This window comes from Cucurbita pepo, chromosome LG12, assembly GCF_002806865.2.
Source record: "Cucurbita pepo subsp. pepo cultivar mu-cu-16 chromosome LG12, ASM280686v2, whole genome shotgun sequence".
NCBI lineage: Eukaryota > Viridiplantae > Streptophyta > Magnoliopsida > Cucurbitales > Cucurbitaceae > Cucurbita > Cucurbita pepo.
Genome location: NC_036649.1, coordinates 585884 through 610566, shown reverse-complemented (window position 1 = coordinate 610566; position 24683 = coordinate 585884). Strand labels below are relative to the sequence as shown.

General features: G+C 36.2%; 4 protein-coding genes across 5 annotated transcripts; 3 read left to right on the top strand and 1 right to left on the bottom strand.

The window, feature by feature from the left end:
- The first annotated feature begins 5889 nt into the window (after positions 1-5889).
- LOC111807516 (3-ketoacyl-CoA thiolase 2, peroxisomal-like) lies at positions 5890-9737 on the top strand. The gene is made up of 14 exons (XM_023693263.1): positions 5890-6054; positions 6396-6472; positions 6775-6859; positions 6997-7123; positions 7208-7306; positions 7424-7491; positions 7616-7723; positions 7802-7879; positions 7985-8117; positions 8201-8297; positions 8597-8720; positions 8801-8909; positions 9284-9367; positions 9457-9737. Exons 1-14 carry the CDS (start codon positions 5968-5970, stop codon positions 9564-9566), a joined length of 1386 nt encoding a protein of 461 aa, XP_023549031.1. The 5' UTR covers positions 5890-5967; the 3' UTR covers positions 9567-9737.
- A 339-nt stretch (positions 9738-10076) lies between these two features.
- Positions 10077-11680, top strand: LOC111806631 (chalcone synthase J-like). Its single transcript, XM_023692008.1, has 2 exons — positions 10077-10327; positions 10597-11680. The coding sequence occupies exons 1-2, from the start codon at positions 10150-10152 to the stop codon at positions 11586-11588; spliced, it is 1170 nt and encodes a 389-aa protein (XP_023547776.1). The 5' UTR covers positions 10077-10149; the 3' UTR covers positions 11589-11680.
- A 1032-nt stretch (positions 11681-12712) lies between these two features.
- LOC111806972 (vesicle-associated membrane protein 722-like) lies at positions 12713-14951 on the bottom strand. The gene is made up of 5 exons (XM_023692527.1): positions 14523-14951; positions 13608-13749; positions 13417-13537; positions 13266-13328; positions 12713-12862 (listed from the first exon to the last, which is right to left on the bottom strand). Exons 1-5 carry the CDS (start codon positions 14710-14712, stop codon positions 12713-12715), a joined length of 666 nt encoding a protein of 221 aa, XP_023548295.1. The 5' UTR covers positions 14713-14951.
- A 1247-nt stretch (positions 14952-16198) lies between these two features.
- LOC111807218 (non-lysosomal glucosylceramidase-like) lies at positions 16199-24578 on the top strand. Of its 2 annotated transcripts, XM_023692835.1 has the most exons (18): positions 16199-16921; positions 17057-17167; positions 17275-17331; positions 17488-17564; positions 17663-17762; positions 17952-18025; positions 18240-18340; positions 18585-18688; positions 19228-19281; positions 19361-19416; positions 19498-19536; positions 19970-20111; positions 20252-20436; positions 20864-20931; positions 21083-21155; positions 21655-21716; positions 21812-23108; positions 23975-24578. In XM_023692835.1, the coding sequence occupies exons 1-18, from the start codon at positions 16841-16843 to the stop codon at positions 24234-24236; spliced, it is 2943 nt and encodes a 980-aa protein (XP_023548603.1). In that variant the 5' UTR covers positions 16199-16840; the 3' UTR covers positions 24237-24578. The 2 variants fall into 2 exon arrangements, with proteins under 2 accessions (XP_023548603.1, XP_023548604.1); XM_023692836.1 differs by lacking the exon at positions 16199-16921 and having other exon boundaries at positions 17133-17167; positions 17663-17721.
- Positions 24579-24683: the final 105 nt, after the last annotated feature.

Here is a 24683-nt window from a genome sequence, read left to right as displayed (position 1 = left end):
TATGTGTTTATGTGTTTCCCCTAGATACTATTGAAGGTACGAGAGATTCCACGTGGGTGGAAAGAAAAACAAAATATTCTTGATAAGAGTGTGGAAACCTCTCCCTAATAGACGCGTTTTAAAATCGTGTGTCTAACTGTAATAGACAAAGAAGACAATATGTGCTAGCAGTAGACTTGGGCTGTTACCAGGTACTTGTCTCATACATCCAACAATAGTGTTAAACAATGAGGTTGTTCAAGGACATGGTCCAAACCCAATTGTTAGAGATGTTCATTTAACCAAAGAGGGATTCGCTCTGATTCCCACAAAAATTAATGGGAAATTACGTTGGGATAAAGATTGAACTAGGAGTTGGCTTCCTTGTCTCGCCTCACTTGTAACATCCCTACCAATGTCAGTTGTATTGTACTAGACATAAACTCGAGGGTACTTGTCTCATACATCCAACAATAGTGATAAACATTCAGATCATTCGAGAGACAATGTCAAAGCTTGATGTCTGTCAAATTATATGTGTTCCCTAATAAGAACCCACGTTGGTTGGAGAGGAGAACAAAATATTCCTTATAAGAGTGTAGAAACCTCCCTCTAGTAGACGCGTTTTAAAATCTTGAGTCTAACGACGATACACAACGGGACAAAGGGGACACTATCTGCTAGCGGTGGGTTTGGGCTATTACAGTGTACTTGTCTCATACATCCAACAATAGTGATAAACATAGAGGTTGTTCAGGAGATATGGTCTAAACCCAATAGCTAGAGATGTCCATTTAACCTACAAAGGACGACTCGGTCTGATTCCCACAAAAATTAATGAGAAATTATGTTGGGATAAAGATTGAACTAGGAGTCGACTTTCCCGTCCCGACATAAACTCGAGGGTAATTGTCTTATACATCCAACAACAGTGATAAACACTCAGATTGTTCGAAAGACATTGTCAAAGCTCGATATCTGTCACATTATAACAGTCTCACCGTCTCACCGTGTAGAGTGTAGTTACGTGGCGAAGTTAGTTGTTTGACCAATAATAATGGGTTGCACTTCACAAGATAAAAGAAAGGATCTTTAGACAAGAAAAAGCAAAGGCATTTCGCAAAAGAATAGGCATAATAAATACAAAAAAACCACCAATAATGGTGAGATAATATTAATTTATTCCCTCTTTTTTTGTTACATTTTGGGAATGGGGAGACATGATGGGAATTTGGGACATCATTTTGTACAACAACATGGGACAAGTCGACCTCTTTTCTTAGTTGTTCTATTATTTTACCTCAATTGTTTTTTGAGTTTGTGTGGTGTGGTGAGCATTAACGTTTGTGTCCCTCATTTTCTTTTATCTTTTGCTTGCTTTTTTCATGTGACTTTCTATTTGCTTTCAACAAGTGTTCACTTGTTGAGTGATTGAAGAGACAATGGATGGGCACATCCAAAATGCCTCAAAAGTAAATAGTTACTTTTACGCTCGAGTAATCGCCACTGTTTTTCAATCTCGATCGTTGGTTGTTCACAACGTCTTTTATCTAGTATTATTGCTCGAGTTGTGTGTCTTTGTGAATACGGACAATTTTACGTCAGGGTTTGGACTTTCGAGTAATGAATTTGTTGTTTGAGTTGTGTGTCTTTGTGAATACGGACAGGTTTACGTTAGGGTTTGGACTTTCGAGTAATGATCTTTGTTGTTTGAGTTGCGTGTCTTTGTGAATATGGACAGGTTTACGTTAGGGTTTGGACTTTCGAGTAATGAATTTGTTGTTTGAGTTGTGTGTCTTTGTGAATACGGACAGGTTTACGTTAGGGTTTGGACTTTCGAGTAATGATCTTTGTTGTTTGAGTTGCGTGTCTTTGTGAATATGGACAGGTTTACGTTAGGGTTTGGACTTTCGAGTAATGAATTTGTTGTTTGAGTTGTGTGTCTTTGTGAATACGGACAGGTTTACGTTAGGGTTTTGAATTTCGAGTAATGATCTTTGTTGTTTGAGTTGTGTGTCTTAGTGAATACAAACAGGTTTACGTTAGGGTTTGAACTTTCAAGTAATGATCTTTGTTGTTTGAGTTGTGTGTCTTTGTGAATACGGACAAGTTTACGTTAGGGTTTGGACTTTTGAGTAATGATCTTTGTGAATACGGGCAGGTCTACGTTAGGGTTCGGACTTTCGAGTAATGATGTTTGTTGTTTGAGTTGTGTGTCTTTGTGAATACGGACAGGTTTACGTTAGGGTTTGGACTTTCGAGTAATGATCTTTGTTGTTTGAGTTGCGTGTCTTTGTGAATATGGACAGGTTTACGTTAGGGTTTGGACTTTCGAGTAATGAATTTGTTGTTTGAGTTGTGTGTCTTTGTGAATACGGACAGGTTTACGTTAGGGTTTTGAATTTCGAGTAATGATCTTTGTTGTTTGAGTTGTGTGTCTTAGTGAATACGGACAGGTTTACGTTAGGGTTTGGACTTTCGAGTAATGATCTTTGTTGTTTGAGTTGCGTGTCTTTGTGAATACGGACAGGTTTACGTTAGGGTTTGGACTTTTGAGTAATGATCTTTGTGAATACGGGCAGGTCTACGTTAGGGTTCGGACTTTCGAGTAATGATGTTTGTTGTTTGAGTTGTGTGTCTTAGTGAATACGGACAGGTTTACGTTAGGGTTTGGACTTTCGAGTAATGATCTTTGTTGTTTGAGTTGCGTGTCTTTGTGAATACGGACAGGTTTACGTTAGGGTTTGGACTTTCGAGTAATGACCTTTGTGTTGTCAATCTTGATGGTTGGTTGTTCACAACATCTTTTATCTAATATTGTAGCTCGAGCTATGTATCTTTGTAAATAAGGTCAATTTTACGTTAGGGTTTGGACTTTCAAGCAATTAGCTTTTTCTTTCACTCTCGATCGTTGTTCACAACTTCATTTATCTAATATTGTTCCTCGAGTCGTATCTTTGTGAATAAGGACAATTTTACATCAGGGTTCGGTATTTCAAGTAATTAACCTTTGTTCTCAATCTCAATGGTTGTTCACAACTTCGTCTATCTAATATTGTTGCTCGAATCATGTTTTTGTGGATAAGGACAATTTTACGTTAGAGTTCGAAATTTCGAGTCATTGACTTTTGACTTTTGTTTTCGATCTTGATCGTTATTAACAGTTTTTTTTTTTATTTTTTATTATCTAATATTGCTGTTTGAATTGTGTGTAGGTTCAACTCAAAAGACATGTTTGATTGGACTCAACTATGGCATATTCAGCACGATGTTATTACTTTTGTAATTAATAATTAAGTTTATATTATTTCAAAATCAAAATATACAATTTATTAATTATAAAGTGAATTTTGCTTTAATTAGATTTAAAAATAAATTATTAATAATCCATTATTAAAGTTGAGGATAATATATTTATACATTAAAAAATAAAAGATAAATTATTTCCATATAGTCTTTTTATAAATAATTATTCATAGGAGAAAGACCACTAAAAAAAGTCAAATGATATATATTTAAGACACGTGGGCTTTATAATCATAGTGGCTGAAAGGCTTCTAGAATTGGACAAAAACATCATAAAATATTTCACAGATGTTACAAAAAAAAAAAAAAACATGTAACTATCCACCAAAAAAAAAAATATATATATATATATATATATATATAGAACGCTCCAATCTCCCCGGTTGCAGGTATTATAAAAAATGCTTTACTAGTAGTTATTCTTTTAGACTTCTCTCTAAGGTTTTTAAAACGTATCTAACAAGGAAAGATTTTTACCCTCTTATAAAGAATTCGTTCCCCTCTTCAATTGATGTATGATCTCACAATCCACCCATTTTAGGGTCCATCGTTGACGTTAGAACTCGTTCCCCTCTCCAATTGATGTGAGATCTCACAATCCACCTTCCTTTGGAGCTCAGCGACCTCGCTGACACTCGTTTCTCTCTTCTATCGATATGGGATCTCACGATCCACTCACTTCAGAGCCCAATGTCATTGCTGATACACCGCCTAATGTTCACCCTTCGGGGCTTAGTGTACTCGCTAGCATACCGTCCAAATTCACGTGCTCAATGACCAGTAATACCTATCGTTAAAGGCTAAAATACCAAATAAACTAATAAAAATAAAAATAAATAAATAAGAAACTAAAATTAATAATATCCCCAATCCGTGCACGCATCTACATGTGTCATTCTTATCTGCCGACACGCGCTCCATTACTCGCGTGTATTTCACACATTCACACTCTAACAGGATGAGTTGCTTTGACCAAGATGATTTAGAATTATGGTTGGAAGACTATTTATTAAATTATTTATTTTAGGGTGAATTATAGAATATACTTTCCATTTTTCTATTTTATTTAAAAAAATATCTTTAATTTTTTTTAAAAAATTTACCGTTAAACTTCAGGAGTTTCATTATTCTCCCGGTCCTGCAGGAAAAAAGATATTTGGTCGGATTCCTCGGCTCGATTTGACTTTAGTTGACTGGATTATCTCGTTTTAAAATTGATTTATGACATAATTAAGACTACAAAATATTAGTATAGCTACTATTTTAAATAATTGACCATATTTAATACTATTTATGACGGGTTTTATGAGCATCAAATTGAATATGTATATACGTCACATAAAGAATTTAAGTTACCATAATTTTTAACGCAGATGCATGCACAATGATATTATTGATGTTCCTTTATTTTCAATTAGTTTTTTTGCAACTTGAACGTGCATTAGCCTATTGTAATGGTCCAAGCCACCACGATTAGATATTGTCTTATTTGAGCTTTTCCTTCAGACTTCCTCTCAAGGTTTTTAAAACGTGTCGGCTAGGGAGATGTTTCCACACTCTTATAAAAAATAGTTTGTTCCCCTCTTCAACCAATGTGAGATCTCACAATCCACTTCCTTCGAGCATAGTGTCCCCCTGACACTCGTTCCTCTCTCCAATCGAAATGGAATTTCACACCTATATTCAAACATGTGGGTAGATTAACGAGCCAGTGGGTTTATTCCCACGTGTGTGAACCACATGTAGAAAAACATTCCACCCTACCCGAGAAAATAGAGTCTAAATAATAATTATACAAACTTAGGTTACCAATTTTGCCATAAAGTTTGCACTTTTTATAATTTAATATTTATTTTGATTTTTCTTTTAAGATTTATAATTAAAGAAAAAAAAAAACACTTGTCATAATTAAATATTGCCTTTATAAGTGTGTAAATAATTCGGGTATAATTGTATAAAATTTAATACAATTTTGGTATAATTGCAACCCAAGCTAGAATATAATTTCTTAAATTATAGGCTATTATATCTTGTAATTTAATTTAACTTTTAATTTTAATTTTATGTTTAATTAGTCTCTAATATAATTAAAAAAAATTATAAATATTTTAAACAAAAAATTAAATTTTATATCTATGATGTTAAAATTTTAATTGTATCCAATAAATTTGAAAAATAAAAAATAAGAGAATAAATTTAATTTAAAGACTTATTAAATATAAATTAAAAAAACTATTTGATTTAATATTTATAACTTACTTAGAAAAAAAACTACAAAAGTGAGATGCACGCGCTTTGAGGAGTGTGGGGAATGAGAGGAGCTCATAATTCTCCGTCCTGGTCGGTGTACGACGTCGTCTTGCGATCTGTTCAAGTCATTTAATCTATTTTCTAACAAATTACCATAAATTTTTCTCAAAAAGAAAAAAGAGACAGAGAAATTGTTTTAAATATACATATAATATATTTTTTTTGAAATAAAATTCGTTTTATCATATTATTAAATTAAAGTTTATTTGTTTTTGTAAAAAAGAATTTGATTAGAAGAAAAAAAATAATAATAAAAGACAGATAAAAATCTGTCTCTATATATAGTGACTGTTGCAGAGGAAATGGATTATAGATATTATCAACTTTGATTTTTCTTCATCAAGATCGGGAGAGGCAAAAAGGCGAAGGAAAATGGAGAAGGCAATCAACAGGCAGAAGGTTTTGCTGCACCATCTCCGTCCATCTTCTTCCGTTCCTGTTCATGATTCTTCTTTGTCGGTATGATTGACTCTTAATTTCTCAATTCCTTTTCTTCGTTTTGCTTTTTGTAATTCTTTCTCTGATCGATCGATTTGGTAATAGGTATTTAGATTTGGTAATTTTGTTTTCGGATTTGTATGACTTGAAAGTAAATTAGTTTTAGAATTTGATTGATTCGACGTATGGTAATTAAGTGCGATGGTGTGGGATGATGTAATTGTAGGTGAATATGAATATTCATTCTGTGTAATTGTTGTTTGGTTTGAATTGTCCTTGCTATGTATCTTTAAGAATCATTGATTCTCAGATCTGTGTGGTTGGATTACGATTTTAATGGAGTTTTTCTGTAATAAAACTAGGCATCGGCATGTTTAGCTGGGGATAGTGCTGCATATCAGAGGACTTCAGTTTTTGAAGATGATGTAGTGATTGTTGCGTAAGTGGCTGCTTCCCTCCTCTTGCTGCTTGATTGATTTTCGCAAATTAAAGTTTAACAATCTTGATTACTTATTGTATATTAGGATCGCTATTTTAAGAAGTGAAGCTTCTTTTCATCGTCTTATTATTAGTAATTCTATCCCTTTTGTAAATAAAAGAAATTATCGCGCCCTGTAAAAGCAAAACGTTGCAATCTTTTCCTTCCGAGTTTTAAAAATCGTTCGTTTAGCTGATGACCATGAGACAGTTGAAATATCTACTTATTTCGAATCTGTATTTGTGCTCTTTCAATTTTGATAGAGCATATCGAACTGCACTTTGCAAATCAAAACGTGGTGGCTTCAAGGATACCCACCCTGATGATCTTCTTGCGCCTGTTTTGAAGGTTTGTTTCTTGGTCTTCGAAGTTTGTGGACTGATTTACTGTCTCAAAAATAAATACAACTTGTTTTTCTTCCTAGAGAGTAATTTTCTTCTTTCACTTTTAGTTTATATTACTTATCCTATGATGGTTTTATATAGGCTTTGATTGAGAAAACCAATCTCAACCCAAGTGAAGTTGGGGACATTGTTGTTGGCAGTGTTTTGGCACCAGGGTCCCAAAGAGCGAGTGAATGCAGGATGGCTGCATTTTATGCTGGTTTTCCTGGTAATTCATCTTGTCTATTATTGCTTACAAGCATCTGATATTTGGATTTTCATCTGTTGACGGGTATGTGTTTTTGTGATGCAGAAATCGTGCCAGTGAGAACTGTCAATAGGCAATGCTCATCTGGGTTGCAGGCTGTTGCAGATGTAGCTGCTGCTATTAGAGCAGGGTTTTATGATATCGGTAAGAAATTAATATACTTTTGTTGCCACTAAGTAGCAATTGTCCTTCCCGTTTAAATCGTTTAATCTTTTTATATAGGACATCAATAACTTAACAATTATGCAATTATTTTTCCAGGAATTGGTGCTGGCTTGGAGTCTATGACTGCCAATCCAATGACATGGGAAGGATCAGTCAATCCAAGAGTAAATACAGACTCTTATTTGCCTACACTCCAAATTTTTTATGCTTTTGGAATCATTAAGCTGTCTTTGAAACTACTCTTTATTTGTACATTATGGTGGCTAAAATTCTCTTCAAACATGCTAGGCAAAGATGTTTGAACAAGCTCAAAATTGCCTGCTTCCCATGGGCATAACCTCTGAAAATGTTGCTCATCGTTTTGGTGTCACTAGAGAGCAACAAGATCAGGCTGCAGTAAGTGGGAAGTTCTAAATTCTGTTTTTAGTGTTCTTTAATGGCTTTCTCTAATAATTTTCTTCTTTGTGTGCTTAGGTTGAGTCTCATAGAAAGGCTGCTGCTGCTACTGCTTCTGGTAGGTTTAAAGATGAGATTATCCCAGTGAACACCAAGGTATTTCTAACATTATTCTGGCTTTGGTACCATTTTACACGCATGCACATAGAGGGAAGCATTTGATTTATCTTTTTGAGCCTGGTAATTGTTCAATTCAAACAGCTCGTTGATCCTAAGACTGGTGAAGAGAAATCTGTTACAATCTCTGTTGATGATGGAATTCGGCCCAATGCCTCATTGGCAGATCTAGCAAAGCTGAAGCCTGTATTTAAGAAAGACGGAAGCACCACTGCAGGTATTGTTCTACTTCTATCAGATATCAATATAAATAATATGTCAGTGAGTTAAATTGATATTTTGTTGCCTGGACTACTGTAGGCAATGCTAGTCAAGTGAGTGATGGTGCTGGGGCTGTACTTCTCATGAAGAGAAGCGTCGCAACAAAGAAGGGACTACCCATTCTTGGTGTCTTTAGGTATGGACGTCTTTTGGAAATCAAAATATGTTGTCTTTGCGTTATCCTCTTTCGGGCTGTGTAGGGAGTTTTTTATTTCTCGCATCGTACCCTTGGAGTCTATGCATTCTAGGTGTCCGGTTCCCCTTTACATAAGTGGCACATTTACATGTTGATCTTCCTTGCTTTTGTTCCAAGATAGACTTGTACTTCTCAATTCAAATTGTTGGATGTAAAGTTGCATTTACTTTTACAAGAGGTCCTTGCATTCTAAAGAACTCTTACCATGCTCATAAAGTTTCACTCCTTTACCAATTTAGGACTTTTGCTGCTGTTGGTGTGGATCCAGCTATCATGGGCGTTGGTCCAGCTGTTGCTATCCCAGCTGCAGTGAAGGCTGCTGGTCTTGAGCTTGATGATATCGACCTTTTCGAAATAAACGAGGTATTTTATCGTTAAAAGGATTTTTTTTGGATTTTAAACAGTTGAATACTCATCAACCTTTTTAATGAACTGCTGTGCAGGCATTTGCATCTCAATTTGTGTACTGCCGTAATAAGTTGGAACTTGATCCAGAGAAGGTTAACGTTAATGGAGGTGCAATGGCCATTGGGCATCCATTGGGTGCAACAGGTAACTCTTTAATGGCCAAGGAATTTATAGAACGATTTGCAAACAGTAAGTACGTTTCGTGTAGCGGAGAATGTATGTATGTATGTATATCCTACTGAGTGAATTAGTACTTAGCATCATATTTCATCTTTGGGGAGCCTGCTTACGTGGCAGGCGTCTCTTTGACCTGATAACTAGTCTCGCCTCCCCGCCTACTCTAGCAGCATGTCTTTTCTTTTATTGCCTTTCATCTGGATTCAAACCTGAACATTATGCAATTGACCAAACATGCATAAATTCAACAACTGTGGTGACTAACTATACTTCGGGATGTCTCGATAGATAGCTTCAGTTTCGTCTTTGTCATTGCCAATTTAGTTGGTTTATTTGTACAGGTGCTCGCTCTGTCGCTACTCTGTTGCACGAGATGAAGCGCCGTGGCAAAGACTGTCGTTTTGGAGTTATTTCAATGTGCATAGGTACTTTGACATGTTTTTGTGTTTAAATACAATCATTGGTTCGGCTTTCTAAGGTTGACAAGATATCGTATCAACTAACTCAAACGCAGGGACGGGAATGGGCGCAGCAGCTGTTTTTGAAAGGGGCGATGCAGCCGACGAGCTATGCAATGCTCGGAAGGTCAACAACCACAATCTAATGTCCAAGGATGCTCTATAGAGAAAGACTGCCATGTGCTACACTATGATACACATCTAAACGTTCTTATTTGTTCCAATAATTACTTAAGATGGTAATAATTTTTTTCTTGTTCTTGAAGAACCTTATGGAATGTATGGTCATCTTTACCGATGGAGGGACATATATGTGTTCTAGCTTAAATTTAAGCTCTTTTCTTTTTTCCAATATATATATATATATATATATATATATTTAAAAAATAAATTAGTTAATTTTGAGATTTTAATTTTAATATTTAAATTAAAGAATATACTTAATTTATATGATCTTTTCTTTCCATATAAAAAAGAGTCATACAAGTCTTATGTGTGCCATATAATCATCATATTTATAGGTCACACCTTTTACACAACTTAGAAATGTGGATATAAATGGCCCATTTGGCTCCCCTTACCAACCATACAATAACAAACCTAGTAGACATTGTAAAAGCCACTGGCAATGCACCAAAAGCTTCCCATTACAAGTATAAATCCCACGCCCAATCTCCTTCTCCCCAAAAGACTACTCGTCGCCGAGCTTCCATCGGAGTTGGGTAGCGGCGGTGAAAGCAGTAAAGAAGATGACAACCATAGACAAGATCTTAAAGGATCAAAGAGCGGAAGGAGCTGCAACTGTAATGGCTATAGGAACCGCAGTTCCGTCGAACTGGGTTCAACAAACTACTTATCCTGATTACTATTTTCGTATAACCAACAACGAGCATAAAACTGAGCTCAAACACAAATTCAAGCGCATTTGTAAGCATACTGTCCTCCTCTCATTTTTTATAATTATTTCAAAAAAATTTGAAATAAATAATTTCTTCAAGCTTATTGAGAGTGTTTTACTTTAATATAAAGACATATTTTAGATTAAACCGAAAATTTAGTGTCGAATTAGTCACTAATTTAATTACAATTATGTTTATTTTCTTGCCTAAAAATTATAATGCAATTAATTTCAATAAAAATTAGAAATAACTAAATTTAAAATATGTTGAATATTTTAAAATAATAATAATAATTAGGTGAAAAGTCGACAATCCGGAAGCGACACATGCTGTTAACAGAAGAGCTTCTAAAACAAAACCCAAAAATCTGTGCACACGAAGCACCGTCTCTGGACTCCCGACAAGACATTGCGGTGGTCGAAGTTCCAAAGCTCGGAAAACAAGCCGCCGTCAACGCCATCAGGGAATGGGGCCGCCCCACCGCCGACATCACCCACTTGATCTTCTGCACCAGCAGCGGCATCGACATGCCCGGCGCCGACTACCGTCTCACCAAGCTCCTCGGTCTCCGCCCCTCCGTCAAGCGCTTCATGATCTACCAACAGGGCTGCTTCGCCGGCGCCACCGTCCTCCGCCTCGTCAAAGACCTCGCCGAAAACAATCGCGCCGCCCGTGTCCTCGCCGTCTGCTCCGAGATCACCGCCGTTACCTTCCGTGGGCCGAGCGATTCCCACCTCGACGGTCTCGTGGGCCAAGCCCTGTTCGGCGATGGAGCCGCTGCGATCATTGTGGGCTCGGATCCAGTACCTGGGCTTGAGAGGCCCATATTCGAAATAATCTCTGCGGCCCAAACTATTTTGCCCGATAGCGATGGGGCCATTGATGGGCATTTACGCGAAGTTGGGCTTACATTTCACCTTCTCAAGGATGTTCCTGGGCTTGTGTCCAAAAACATTCGGAGGATTCTTCTTGAGGCCTTTGGGCCTTTGGGCCTTTCTAATTGGAACTCGATTTTCTGGATTGTGCATCCTGGTGGGCCGGCCATTTTGGACCAGATTGAGATGGAGTTGGGCCTTGGGCCCGATAAGTTGCGTTCGTCGAGGCACGTGCTTAGGGAGTACGGAAACATGTCGAGCGCGTGCGTGTTTTTTATTTTGGATGAGATGAGGAAAAAGTCGAGCCAAAATGGGCTCAAGACCACTGGCGAGGGACTTGAATGGGGCGTGTTGTTTGGGTTTGGGCCTGGGCTTACTGTTGAAACTGTAGCCCTTCGTAGTGTGGCTATTTAGAGGCCCAATTCATGGGCCCGTATAATTAAATGGGCTATTGCCATGTGAGTTCAGGACTTCGAGTTTTATTATAAATTACTAATTTCATAATATTTTTTTTTGTGGTATTTTATCTGAATTATGATCAATTACCTTGCCCTAAAACTATTTTTTGAAAAGAAAAATGTGGACAAAATAAATAAATAAAACACGAGTATAAGACTGTGACACTATGTTATCTCGCTTCGCAGTTATTTAGTATTTTATTTTACATGTTTCAAAATTTAAAATAAGTCTTTTGTAATTCTATACTAGGTTAAATTATCAATCCACCTAAGAGTTTAAGATTACGACCAAACTTGACCCCAAATCTCAACTTTTAGCAACATGTTATGCCCCATTACATTAGGACCCATATAAAAAGCTCCAATTATTTGCTAATGATTATAAACTAACAATTACCTTGGTTCAAACTCTTGATTCAAACTCTTGTTTATGAAGAGTAACGTTAGATTTTTGGAGTGTTCGCGATTATTTAGGACATAAAACAACTCGAAGCATAGGTCACGATAATGCCTATAGTACGAGTGGGTTTTGCTTTTGGTTTACAGAAGAAGCACTCATTATTGGTGTGGTGAAAGGCTGAAAACAAGAGAAATGGTCCTCTCTTTTGTCATATTTTTGGTGGGTATTTTATTTGGTGAAGTAATCGACTGTTCCTTGCCGTTCATTTCAATAGCAACATAAGCATTTGGCCTTCTTTTTCCTTCTTTCTCGTGCTGTTTGAGAAAGAAACTCTAGAAGAGAAAATCGGTTGGGGGAGGAGATCTTTCGAGCCATAATCTACCATTTAAACCCATTCACCAAAATTATAAACTTCATAAATTAGGGACTAAATTCTAAAATTTAAAATCAATATTAAAGTTAAAATTTTACTTATAATAAATTATTAATCCTCATCTACTTATAAAATTCTATTAATACAATACCTATTCTTAAATCCAAAAATACGAAATCATTCATCAATTGGAAGCAACTATGTAATGCACGTGAAAAGATGAGCCGGATGAGCCCGAAGAGTAGGAGTTTAGTTCATGACATTTAGAATAATAATTTTGAATAGAGCTTAACTACAAATGTTCTCATCAGGCTCCGCAGTTAAAACCACGACAAACAGATAAAACGATTATCAAAATCAAGATAATGATTATAGCGAACACAACCAATTTTATCTTCATGTTTTGGTACCACATCTTCTTCTTTAATTGAGTTCCATGCCTCTTGAAATCATGAGCCTACAAAACAAGACATCAAACAATGTGTTATTATGAGAGACAAGTTTACAAATGTGACTACTTTATTTACACCTCAATTAACATAAATATTATTCTTCATTTGATAACGATTTTATTTTTAGTCCACGATTTTCTAAAACTCTTTTTATTTTTGTCTCCATTGTTTACCATAGCTTTCATCAATTCTAACAAAAACAATATTAATAAATTTAATTTTAAAAAGTTCAAAATTAAAAACAAAATGATTTTGAAAGGGTAACTTTGTATAGACTGACTTCTGCCATTACGCCTTCTAAAAGAACCAAATACTAGAATTAAACTATTTGATATTTAGAACCACGGCCAAATGTACATTCGCATTTCATTTAACGTCAACCATGTGTAAAATTTTGAAGAGACTAACCTGTGAACAAAGATTCTCGGTTTTATCTACCAATTCCTCGACCTTGGTACCTCGTTCCATAATCTGTATAACAAATGAAGCAATACACTAAAAACTAGTATCATATAAAAATGCAATGCCTAAACTGATCAGAATCAATCACTCCTTTTACCTTGTCGATATTCTCTATCATTACACCTTTTACTTCAGAAACCTGAGCCTGCACTTGCATGAGCTTATTGCTTTCTTCAGGATGATCGACACAATATTGCATATGATCCTTCATTTTGGGTCTGCAACATTATTGTTCAGCAAGTCATCACGTAACTTTCAATTTGAAATAAGCAAGTAACAATGTGTTACCCGAATTCCTTGTTCAGGCTCTTGGCAACAGCAACTGTAGCTTTTCCTCCACCATATCTTTTGTTGAAGTCTTCCTTTATTCGCTCAAGGAACGCCATTGGAACATGTCTTCCTGCAGCCTCAACTGCTACTACACAATAGGCTGTAGCACCAAACAATAAACGCTAACATTAAAACCTATTCAGTGTAAATGTAGAACAATTGTAACTAACAAGTTTTATTAAACATAATACAAAAAGAAACACTATAAGGATAGAACTACAAAACCTCAACTGCAACTGCACTAGGGGCAACAACAACATCGAAACCATATGCTTAAACTAACCAAACCAACTGTAGCTGATAAGGCGTTTAACAATACAAAGAGACATTGAACAGGATCTAGCCAAATTGGTGACATCTTCTAACGAACAATTTCCATAAAGAATAAAACGAAATCATCGGTTGATTAACAAAATGGTGATATCTTCTTGTACATGACCAAAACGAATACATTTCAATAAAGAATAAAACGAAATCATCGGTTTGTCTTCCTAGATATGAAGAAAGTCCTGTTCTGAAACTAAAATTAAAAATTAAACAAGTTCTACATCAGAAACTTCCTACATATTATGAGGAGTTAATTTGTAACAAAGAATTGTGCTCACTATAGGTTGGTTTTTATACATTAAGCTCTGTAAATAGAGTCCTCTGTATTCATTACGATCATGGCAATAAACAGAGGTAATTATCAGTGGACTCGGTTTTTTCTTTACTATTAATCATATGAAGAACGTAATCGTCATAAGATTAACCGCTTAATCCTCAAATGCAGCCAATATCATATAAATAGGTCAAACAAATACGACATACAGTAGAAAGAGATTGAAATAAGAGAATCTAAAGCAGAAATTATGAGAAAGCTTGGAAACATACTGAATCCATTGTTGAGAAGGTAATTGAAGGTATGGCCATCGCAGGTGTAAGTGAACCTGTTGTCAGAAGCAGGAAGTCTGTGGAGGCACTGAAAAGCGATGTTAGTGAAATTACCGGAGAAATCCGAGTACTCAGCGAGAATCACCGTTCCTCGAGCAACGAAACTGTAAATCAAGGACTTCTGCGCCATGATTCAGGAACCAATACAAGTTATTCGAGATTGTTTATGGCTTTCGCGTTGGGCGGAAATGGGGAGAGAAATGAAGGAGCAGTTGAAGAAGAAAGGAAACCCAAGCGGAGAATGGAGTCGATGGCTGAACGAGGCGTTGAATAATATTTTTGATTTGGCGCGTTCTTTTACGGAGTCCGTTTTTATACGGAAATTTACAAATTTGAATTTGAAGGTGACCTAGTCCATGTTGCCTGCCCTCATCTTTTCCTCGCCCTTCCTTTTAAGCGAACCTTCTAAAAATCTTCATCCCAAATTATTTTATTATTTATTACAGGATTTCGTATAACTCTTCATAAATAAATAAATAAATATATATATATATATATATTTTCATAAAGAATCTGATTCCCGCAAAAATAAACGAAAAATGTATAGGAATAAAGTTTAAATCGGAGGTAGGGATGTGGACGGAAAAATCTTCTAACTACAAGAGTTTCTACTTTAGTACATTTTTTTTAGTTACATCCCGACAATAAAAATAATTAAATTATACAATTTCTAATAAAAAAATAATAAGAATAAAATCTTTAAAGGGAAGTGTTGTATTTCCATCTTTTTATAATAATAATTTTTTTGACGAATGTATTCAAATGGTAAAAAAAATAGAAAAAATACAAGATTCAAAAAATCGAAAGTCAAATAGAACAATAGATGAACACGTTGAACTTGACAACTTTACAAGTCACTAAACGCGTGCAAAATAGTATCATGTACATGAAGATCGTCAATATGTAGCTGGCAACACACCATGCCACTTTACCCGTTGTACGGTGTTTGCTTGCACTGAAATAATAAATTTAGCCAATTTCAATGAGAATAATTTTGATATAAATAGTATCGAGACTCAACTCTACCATTACAAATACATGCATCAGGGACATCTAGATACCAATGATGAAGACAATCACAAGTTAACGACCTATCGTGCACAATAAGCTTGCCTATAAAAGAGTGACGGTGAATATTTCCACTAAACTTAGGGTGACGATGACACAAAGNAAAAAAAAAAAAAAAAAAAAAAAAAAAGTGTGTGTAATAGCCTAAGCCCACTGTTAGTTAGTTTTTTTTTTTGAACGTTTTAAAACGCGTCTAGTAGGGAGGTTTTCACACGTTTATAAGAAATGTTTTGTTTCCCTCCCAACCAACGTGAAATCTCACAATCCACTCCCTTGGTGGCCGAACGTTCTTGCTAGGAGCAAGAGAATATTCTTATTTAACAAAAACAATTTAATTTGAAATTTAGAATCTTTATAATTTTAATTAAACTTAGTTGGCTACTGATTTAAAAGTATATTAATTTTGTTTCAAAATTCAACTATTTAAATAAATAAATAAATAAAAGCGAACAAATACGAGAATAAAAACCAAGAAAACAACTGGCCGATGCCGACTTATAATTTTCCTGTTTTATTTTTTATTTTATTTTTATTTTTTTTTTTTTTCGTCGTCTTCTCCAATAAATAAATGAATGAATGAAACCAGGAGAAGCAAGCGCGGCAAAGTATTTGAGAGTTGGAGAATCAAAAAGAGCTACTCCATTCATATTCCAATTCTCAACCGGATTGTTAACCACTTCGCGATCATGCAGCCGGTGATGTAAGCCAATTGACAGGTTGCTCGCCGGCGTCGTGCCACGCTGCTCCTTTGTATCTAGCTCTCCGGCCAATCAATCGAGGCCTTCTGTATTCTTAACTCTTTTTTAGTTTTTTGGATTTTCTTTTTTGAAAGATTAATTTGATGCGACTCGTGATTGGTTCGGCCCTACTTAGTTGGTAAAGTGGACTGGAATTCATTTCGGTTGGTTGAACGGCGTGTTGTTTCTTGTTTGTGTTTGTACTGGATCGGACATAGTCCTTGGATATTTTGGTTTAGGATTTGGAGGTGTGGAGCTTGGTAGCTGGTACTCGTCGTTTATCTTGCCCTTGATTGGAGCTGAAGGTAGCTCTGTGGCTTCAATTGGCTTGGAAGAACGATTTGATTTCAGGAGGATTGCGTTTACGCTAGCTTCGGCGTTTTGTATTTCAACCTGTGTTTGTTTTTGGCTGTTTCACCCCTCATCATCAACAATTGATTTGCATTTTAAAACATGATTAGTGGAAATTTGTTTCACTCTAGAAAGAACTCGTGGCCACTGGAAGAGTATATCAGCAAGTCGACTTTGCAGCTGGTAAGCTTATTGGTTTTCTTTGATATTGTGAAAATGTTCTTTCTCTGCATCATTTCCTTGACATCATCGTGAAAATTTGATAGAACTCATAGATGATTTCTCAATGTTTTCATATCTGTTCTTCTTCTCTTGCAGTTGGATTCTGACAGTGCTTTACCACCCGAACAAGCCTGGAGAAGAAAATTGAATGGCCATGCGAATATCCTTAAAGAATTTAGTATCACATTTTCCGAAGCAATTAAAATGGTAAGTGATGTACACTCGACATTTTGTTTTTCCGCTTGGCGAGAGATACCATGTCTCGTCAATATCTTCTTTTATGGTCTGTGTAATATGCAATCTTACTGCTATAGGTTCGACTAGGTATTCGCTTGTGGTCCTACGTAAGGGAAGAGGCATCTCAAGGAAGGGTAATTTCTTATATCTTAAGAAACAGCTTCTTTCGACATTTCTGGATGACTAACCTTAAAATTTTATAGTAATTGTGAACATATATTTTTAATTCCCCTTCCTGTTGGGGATTAGTGTAAGACTTTGGAACCAAGAACAAAATTTGGTCTGTGCAGAAAGCACCGATTGATCCATTCACCAGAGAAGATTGCAAACCGTCGGCATCTCATGGGGTTCCACTTGGAGGAATGGGGTATGTTTTGGATCTTTAGGCATGATACGTGATAGTTCTTTGTTCAATGTTCATAATACAATCTTAATCTCTGGGGAATTTTTTAAATTGTTATACAGAAGTGGCAGTATATCCAGAGGTTTTAGAGGCGAGTTCAGGCAATGGCAAATTATTCCTGGTACATGTGAAGCTTCTCCTGTCATGGCCAATCAATTTTCTGTAAAGCCCTGCCCTTTAAACTATATTCTAGGATAATCGTTAAAGATGTATGAAGTTGTATTTAAGGAAACATATGAAAAGAAATCCAAGAATGGGAATATTCCTGTATATAGTTTTTCCTGCATTGTATTTCTGGTTAAAACGTGTAATTATTTTCAGTGTGGTTAATACGTTCTCATGTTTATGCAGATATTTATCTCTAGAGAAGGAGGAAGTAAGAAATATGCATCCGTCTTGGCTCCTGGTCAACACGAAGGCTTAGGGTGAGGCTATCAGCTTATGAAGGCTCATTTTTTGAAAATCCACTTGTGTAAAATGCTTGGCTTTGATAACACAAGTGGACAAGCCTTGTGTTCTCTTTTGATTAGTATTATCATTTCGGATTTGTGTTAGGAAATCATTGAAACACTCGTTTCTAGTTCTAACCAAATTTTTGTCCGAAGTTCGGCAGATTCTGAACATTATTCCCCATTGTAGGAAGGTTGGAGACCCGGGGATATCATCGTGGGGATGGAATCTTGATGGTCAACATTCCACATATCATGCTTTGTTCCCTAGGGCATGGACTGTATATGACGGTATCATTCTATTTTGTATATATATATATTGTTAAAAAACACTTTTGGTCCTTGAATTTTCATAGAAGTAACAATTTAGTTCTTAAAGTTTGTAATGATGTACCTTGAATTTTATAAAAATTTAGTCTCTAACGTCAAAAATCTTATAACAATTCAGNCTTACTTTTTTTTTTTTTTTTTCCGCTTAGCTATGCTTCTCTGCCCTTTCTAATTTATCTCTGGTTAATGGCACATTGTTTTTCAGGTGAGCCAGATCCAGAACTTAAAGTTTCGTGTAGGCAAATATCACCATTTATACCACATAATTATCGAGATAGCAGTCTTCCCACTGCTGTTTTTGTATACACAGTATGTTCTCTTATTACCAATCTCATGCTGCTCTTTCAACAAGTTATGCTTCTAGTCATAGATGAAAATTACTTTTAGTTCGTTGAGCACCAAGATTGCTAAGAACCTTTTGTATGAGAAAGAAAGCTCAACATAAGTGTTGCATTTGAGTGTTGTTTGTGCAAACTGGCCTTTGGAATTGATATTACCGTGATCCCACTAATAAATGCTGCATTCGTATGAGGCACATACTAAAGACAACTGATATTGACTTGATTACTATAATTTTGTTTATTACTCACATTTGGAAATTTTTTGTTTGTAGTTCTATGTAGCACGAAACAGTTATTGAACAATTTCTTCTGTCTAGTTCTTTGATTTTAGAAGTAAGAAATGAGGTTTCTCTCTATATTATTGTAGTTTCTATGTTACTTTGTTTTGCACTTCTGCATTACGTTATTAGGCTTTGCTTCTAAATTATGGTGGTTAATTTTTTTGACAATTAAATTTACCTGGTAGTTCCTTCTCCTTAATATTCATTCATGTGTTTATTCCTTTAGTTGGTAAATACTGGACGGGAAAGGGCGAAAGTGAGTCTTCTTTTTACTTGGGCGGTAAGGTTTTTTTCTGTCACTAAAGTAATGCTATTTCCTATGCTTCCATAGATGATCGACAATTATCTTATATATGCAGAATTCAATAGGAGGAGTCTCACATTTATCTGGCTATCATGTGAATGAGCCATTTATGTGAGTCCAAAGTCAACGAATTTTTAATCCCTTTCTTTCTTTCTTTCATCCCGCTTAATGTGAATACATTTCTTTTTGTAGAGGCGAAGATGGAGTATTTGGAGTGAATCTACATCACAAGCAAGTCACGAAACCCTATACTCTATTTTGCGGTTGGTTTGCAAGTATCTTGATTCATTGATCCCATGTATTCGAACACATGCAGAAGGGGGTGGGGAAGAAAAATGAGAGTTGGTGTGGTGTACTATATTTGAATTAAGTTTTTTTAATAGAAGTTGATTGATATAAATCAAGTTGGCATCTGGGGCAGTGAGTTTTGTTCATAAAGATTGTGGAAAGCTATTATTGTTGACTTGAGACAACTTCACTTTGTACTATCATCTATAGTGTTAGAAACTGACAAGATTTTGTTCTGATGAATTGTGGTATGGGTGCTAGTTGTCCAATTTCTTATAACGTTTAACTTAGTTGCTGCTTTCTGTTCCCTGTCTGTATGCTTGTTGTTATAAAGTATAATAGGCCTGTAAAGTGAAGGTTTATGCAATTGTTTCAGGTCTGCAAAGGGGAATTCTCCAGTTACCTTTTCCATAGCTGCATGTGAGACGCAAAATGTTAGTGTGACAGTTCTGCCATCCTTTGGACTCTCTGAAGGAAGTTGCATCACAGCAAAGGACATGTGGGATAAAATGGTGCAGGTGAGAAACTTATTCTATCCACAATCTTGTGTGGTAATGAGCAAAAGTAGCGCTCAGTTCTGTTCCAAACTTTTTATTCTGTTCTCATGGTCCTTCATTATAAATATAATATAATTGAACACACCTTCTATTGTTGAAAGGATGGGCAATTTGATCGTGACAACTTCAGTTCGGGACCTAGCATGCCTTCCTCACCTGGAGAGACACTTTGTGCTGCAGTTGCAGCCTCTGCATGGGTGGAACCTCATGGAAAATGCACCATCACATTTTCTCTTTCATGGTCATCTCCAAAAGTGAAGTTCTTAAAGGGATTCTCATATCATAGGTGCTTGTACTTTTTTTATCATAAACCAAGCATTCGTTGAGATGAGTGAACTAAAAAGAAACTAAAGTCCGTATTCATGAGGAAGATATATGATCTAAAAATATATACTTATATTAGGAAGATATGTATTTACCTTCATTCTTTCTTTTCAGATATAAGTGTTTAGTTAATTATTAAATAGAATCTTTGTTTTGGTTAAGAATCACCAGCAATTATATCTTGCATATTTTGTTTGCTGATTCCATGGAACTCTTTTTATCACCTTTATACCTCTTATATATACTCACGTATATAGTCTGGGGACAATAATTTATTCTTATAAATGAATGAAATATACATGTTATCACGAGGAAAAAAAAAGTGTCATGGAAATATGTTCGGTCAATGTTGAACAATATAAAGTCTCATCTTGCTGTGTGTGTTTCAGGAGGTACACAAAGTTTTATGGGACTTCTGAAAAGGCTGCTCAGACTTTGGCCCATGATGCGCTTACAAGTTAGCATCTCTGACTTATATTGTTCTCAATTGGACAAACTTTAGAACAATGTTCTGTTTGAGACCTGCACACTGTTATTCTCTTGAAAGTCAATGAATTAAACAGGATGACTTAAAAAATTTATTTCTAATGTCCTCTAATCATCAACAGATTATGAAAGATGGGAAGAGGAGATTGAGAAATGGCAGAGGCCTATCCTCATGGATGAAAGGCTACCTGAATGGTAATATTTGTTCCAACATTGTTAATTGCATGAATCTTTTGTGGAGTTTGTTTCTTCATGTCTGGTTCCTTGAGGGAGGAATTCCTTCAACACGAGCTTCCTGAACCTCAAGAACTCAATCATGTTAGACATGTGAGGAATGATGTAAGGTCATTCTTGGAACAGATGAAGCTTGTTATTTACTAAAAAATGTCTGTTTTGAAGGCTTATGATTGCTATTGATTTTGAGTTGACTTGTCTGGATCATTGAAAGTAATATTTTATGGTGTTGATTGGTCATTCATGCTGGAGTAGCCTTGTGGCCCAAAATTAATCAAGTGTGGCATTAATTGCACGAGATAAAAGGAGAAACCATTTTAGGAACCATGAATTCTTTTAGAATTCTGTTATTTTCACTAATACTGTATGTCTAGTATTTCCCCTAGTGTTCTAAGGGCATGAAACACATTTTTGATGCGATTCACTCCTATGCCTTGTGTGCAACATCTATTTTTTGCAGGTATAAGTTCACATTGTTTAACGAGCTTTACTTTCTGGTCGCTGGTGGCACAATCTGGATTGGTACTCAGCTACATTAACTTCGTGGGTTTTGAATACAACTATTTATCTTTCTTACGTTTACTATATAACAACTTTTATTTCTATGGTACCTACAGATTCTTGCTTAGTGGATAAAAAGAGGCCAAATGATCAAGATGAACTAGCTAGAATAAACAATGATGCCATAAAATCTACAGAAACTAAAGTTAGTGGCAGGGGAGAAGAAGTCTCCAGGACTATGACCACCACTACGCTTAATGATTTTGCTGGCGTTGAATTTGATGATGATGAAAATTCTACTTCTAGTTCCCATGTAAGTGAAGAGGAGTTAATGGTTCCATTGAAAAGGGGCTATACTGACCGCTCATATCAAACATACAAAGTATTGGATCTGGGAAATACTGAGGAAGATGTCGGTAGGTTCCTTTACTTGGAAGGAGTAGAATACGTAATGTGGTGCACATATGATGTGCATTTTTATGCATCCTTTGCCCTTCTCGAGCTATTTCCCAAGATTGAACTCAATATCCAACGGGACTTTGCCAAAGCAGTCTTATCAGAGGACGGAAGAAATGTGAAGTTTCTTGCTGATGGAACATATGGAATTCGTAAAGTCAGGGGTGCAGTTCCACATGACCTTGGAACACATGATCCTTGGAATGAAATGAACGCTTATAATATCCACGATACGAGCAGGTGGAAGGATTTGAACTCAAAGTTCGTGCTTCAGGTTTATAGAGATTTTGCTGCAACCCGGGACATGTCGTTTGGAGTTGATGTTTGGCCCTCTGTTCGTGCTGCAATAGAATACCTGGAACAATTTGATAGAGATGGTGATGGTGTTATTGAGAACGATGGATTTCCAGACCAGACCTATGATACTTGGACTGTTCATGGTATTAGTGCATACTGTGGCTGTTTGTGGGTTGCTGCTTTACAAGCTGCATCAGCAATGGCTCACGAGCTGGGCGACCGGGATTTTGCTGAAACATGCAAGAGTAAATTTCTAAAAGCCAAACCAGTTTTGGAAGCGAAACTGTGGAATGGTTCTTATTTTAACTATGACAGTGGTTCAAGTAGTAATAGTAATTCAATACAAGCTGATCAACTAGCAGGGCAATGGTATACAGCATCCTCTGGTTTGCCACCTCTGTTTGACGACTTCAAAATCAAAAGTGCTCTTAGAAAAATCTACGACTTCAACGTGATGAAAATTAGAGGAGGTAGGATGGGCGCTGTAAATGGGATGCACCCTAATGGAAAGGTGGATGAGACCTGCATGCAATCTCGTGAAATATGGACTGGTGTTACCTATGCTGTTGCAGCTACAATGATCCTTGCCGGTATGGAGGAGGAAGCATTTAAAACTGCTGAGGGTATTTTCCTTGCTGGGTGGTCAGAAGAGGGATTTGGGTATGTAAAAACCTACCCTAATCATTTGCTACTTTTATCAATTTCCTCTCCCTTTTATCCAAGTCGGTTGCATTTCACATTGCTCTTACTATTTGTGCCGCCCTGTTTCTACTTCATTGGAACAATCTTCTTCGTAAATTATAAAGGATTTTATATCTACTTTGCAAGCTGCCACATGGCTGCAGAGGATCGTTGGGAGAGGAGTCTCACGTCGGCTAATTAAGGGTTGATCATGGGTTTATAATTAAGGAATACATCTCCATTGGTACGAGGCTTTTTGGGTAAACAAAAAACAAAGTCATGAGAGCTTATGCACAAAGTGGACAATATCATACCATTGTGGAGATTCGTGATTCCTAACATGGTATCAAAGTTATGTTCTTAACTTAGCCATGTCAATAGAATCCTCAAATGTCGAATCAAGAAGTTGTGAGTCTTGAAGGTGTAGTCAAAAGTGACTCAAGTGTCGAACAAAAATGTGTACTTTGTTCGAGAGCTCCAGAGAAGGAGTCAAGCCTCGATTAATGGGAGGTTGTTCGAGGGCTCCATAGGCCTCAAAAGAGACTCTATGATGTACTTTGTTCGAGGGGAGGATTGTTGAGGATTGTTGGGAGAGGAGTCCCACGTCGACTAATTAGGGAGTTAATCATAGATTTATAAGTAAGAAATACATCTTCATTAGTATGAGGTCTTTTGAGACAACAAAAAACAAAGCCACGAGACTTATGCTCAAAGTGGACAATATCATATCATTATGGAGATTCGTGGTTCCTAACAACAATTTCTTATCATAATATGATATCTCTCCATTATTCGTCTACCAAATTCACATCATTTTATCTGATTTCCTTCTCTACCTCTTACAGGTACTGGTTCCAGACTCCAGAGGCATGGTCCATGGATGGGAACTTCAGATCCCTCGTATATATGAGACCACTGTCTATCTGGGGAATGCAATGGGCATTATCACTGCCTAAGTCAATACTCGAGGCCCCGAAAATCAACGTAATGGACAGAATCCACGTCTCGGCGTCCAGCACGAAGTTTTTTCTCCATGAAACCGGTGTCAGAAGAATGGCTACAAAAGCTAAGTGTTTTGGCGATTCTGCTTTAAATTGTGCATTCTAATGCTTTTTTTTTTCTTTTTTTTTTTTTAAATTAGACCTTAAAAGCGATGATGTCATGTGCTGCCTCAATCTCTCTTACAGTTGTTAGAGTAAAATACTGAGGGTAGGTTTGGAGAAAGCATGTTTTTAGATTTGGGTAAGTAATGGTGGAGATAACACATGGGGGTGGGTCAGAGCCTAGATAAGCTTATTCTCTCGCACGCTTCTTAAAATGTTTATATACATAATCTTGTGTCATCATAATAATAGGTTTTTCTTAATATCCCTCCTAGATTATTGGTCCCGTTGTTTCAAGAACTTCTTGATACAATTAAGAAATTGCAATATTACCTTCGACCTTTCATACAGGTCTCAAAACTACTCTTAAGATAGAAATCTTTTAGAATTTCATATGAAAATTGACTTGAAACACTATGATGGTGACCTATTATGAAAATTTAGATCAACA

Bases quoted from the DNA above. Each gene is read 5' to 3' on its own strand.
- LOC111806972 (XM_023692527.1), bottom strand. From the start codon at position 14,712: ATGGCGCAGAAGTCCTTGATTTACAGTTTCGTTGCTCGAGGAACGGTG. The intron at 13,538-13,607 runs GTAACACATTGT...ATAATGTTGCAG, and splicing joins AGCCTGAACAAGGAATTCGG to ACCCAAAATGAAGGATCATA. The intron at 13,329-13,416 runs GTAAAAGGAGTG...TTTGTTATACAG, and splicing joins TGATAGAGAATATCGACAAG to ATTATGGAACGAGGTACCAA.
- LOC111807516 (XM_023693263.1), top strand. From the start codon at position 5,968: ATGGAGAAGGCAATCAACAGGCAGAAGGTTTTGCTGCACCATCTCCGT. The intron at 7,880-7,984 runs GTATTTCTAACA...CAATTCAAACAG, and splicing joins TTATCCCAGTGAACACCAAG to CTCGTTGATCCTAAGACTGG. The intron at 8,298-8,596 runs GTATGGACGTCT...TTACCAATTTAG, and splicing joins CCCATTCTTGGTGTCTTTAG to GACTTTTGCTGCTGTTGGTG.
- LOC111806631 (XM_023692008.1), top strand. From the start codon at position 10,150: ATGACAACCATAGACAAGATCTTAAAGGATCAAAGAGCGGAAGGAGCT. The intron at 10,328-10,596 runs GTAAGCATACTG...AATAATAATTAG, and splicing joins ACACAAATTCAAGCGCATTT to GTGAAAAGTCGACAATCCGG.
- LOC111807218 (XM_023692835.1), top strand. From the start codon at position 16,841: ATGATTAGTGGAAATTTGTTTCACTCTAGAAAGAACTCGTGGCCACTG. The intron at 17,168-17,274 runs GTAAGTGATGTA...TTACTGCTATAG, and splicing joins TTTCCGAAGCAATTAAAATG to GTTCGACTAGGTATTCGCTT. The intron at 18,026-18,239 runs GTGAGGCTATCA...TCCCCATTGTAG, and splicing joins GGTCAACACGAAGGCTTAGG to GAAGGTTGGAGACCCGGGGA.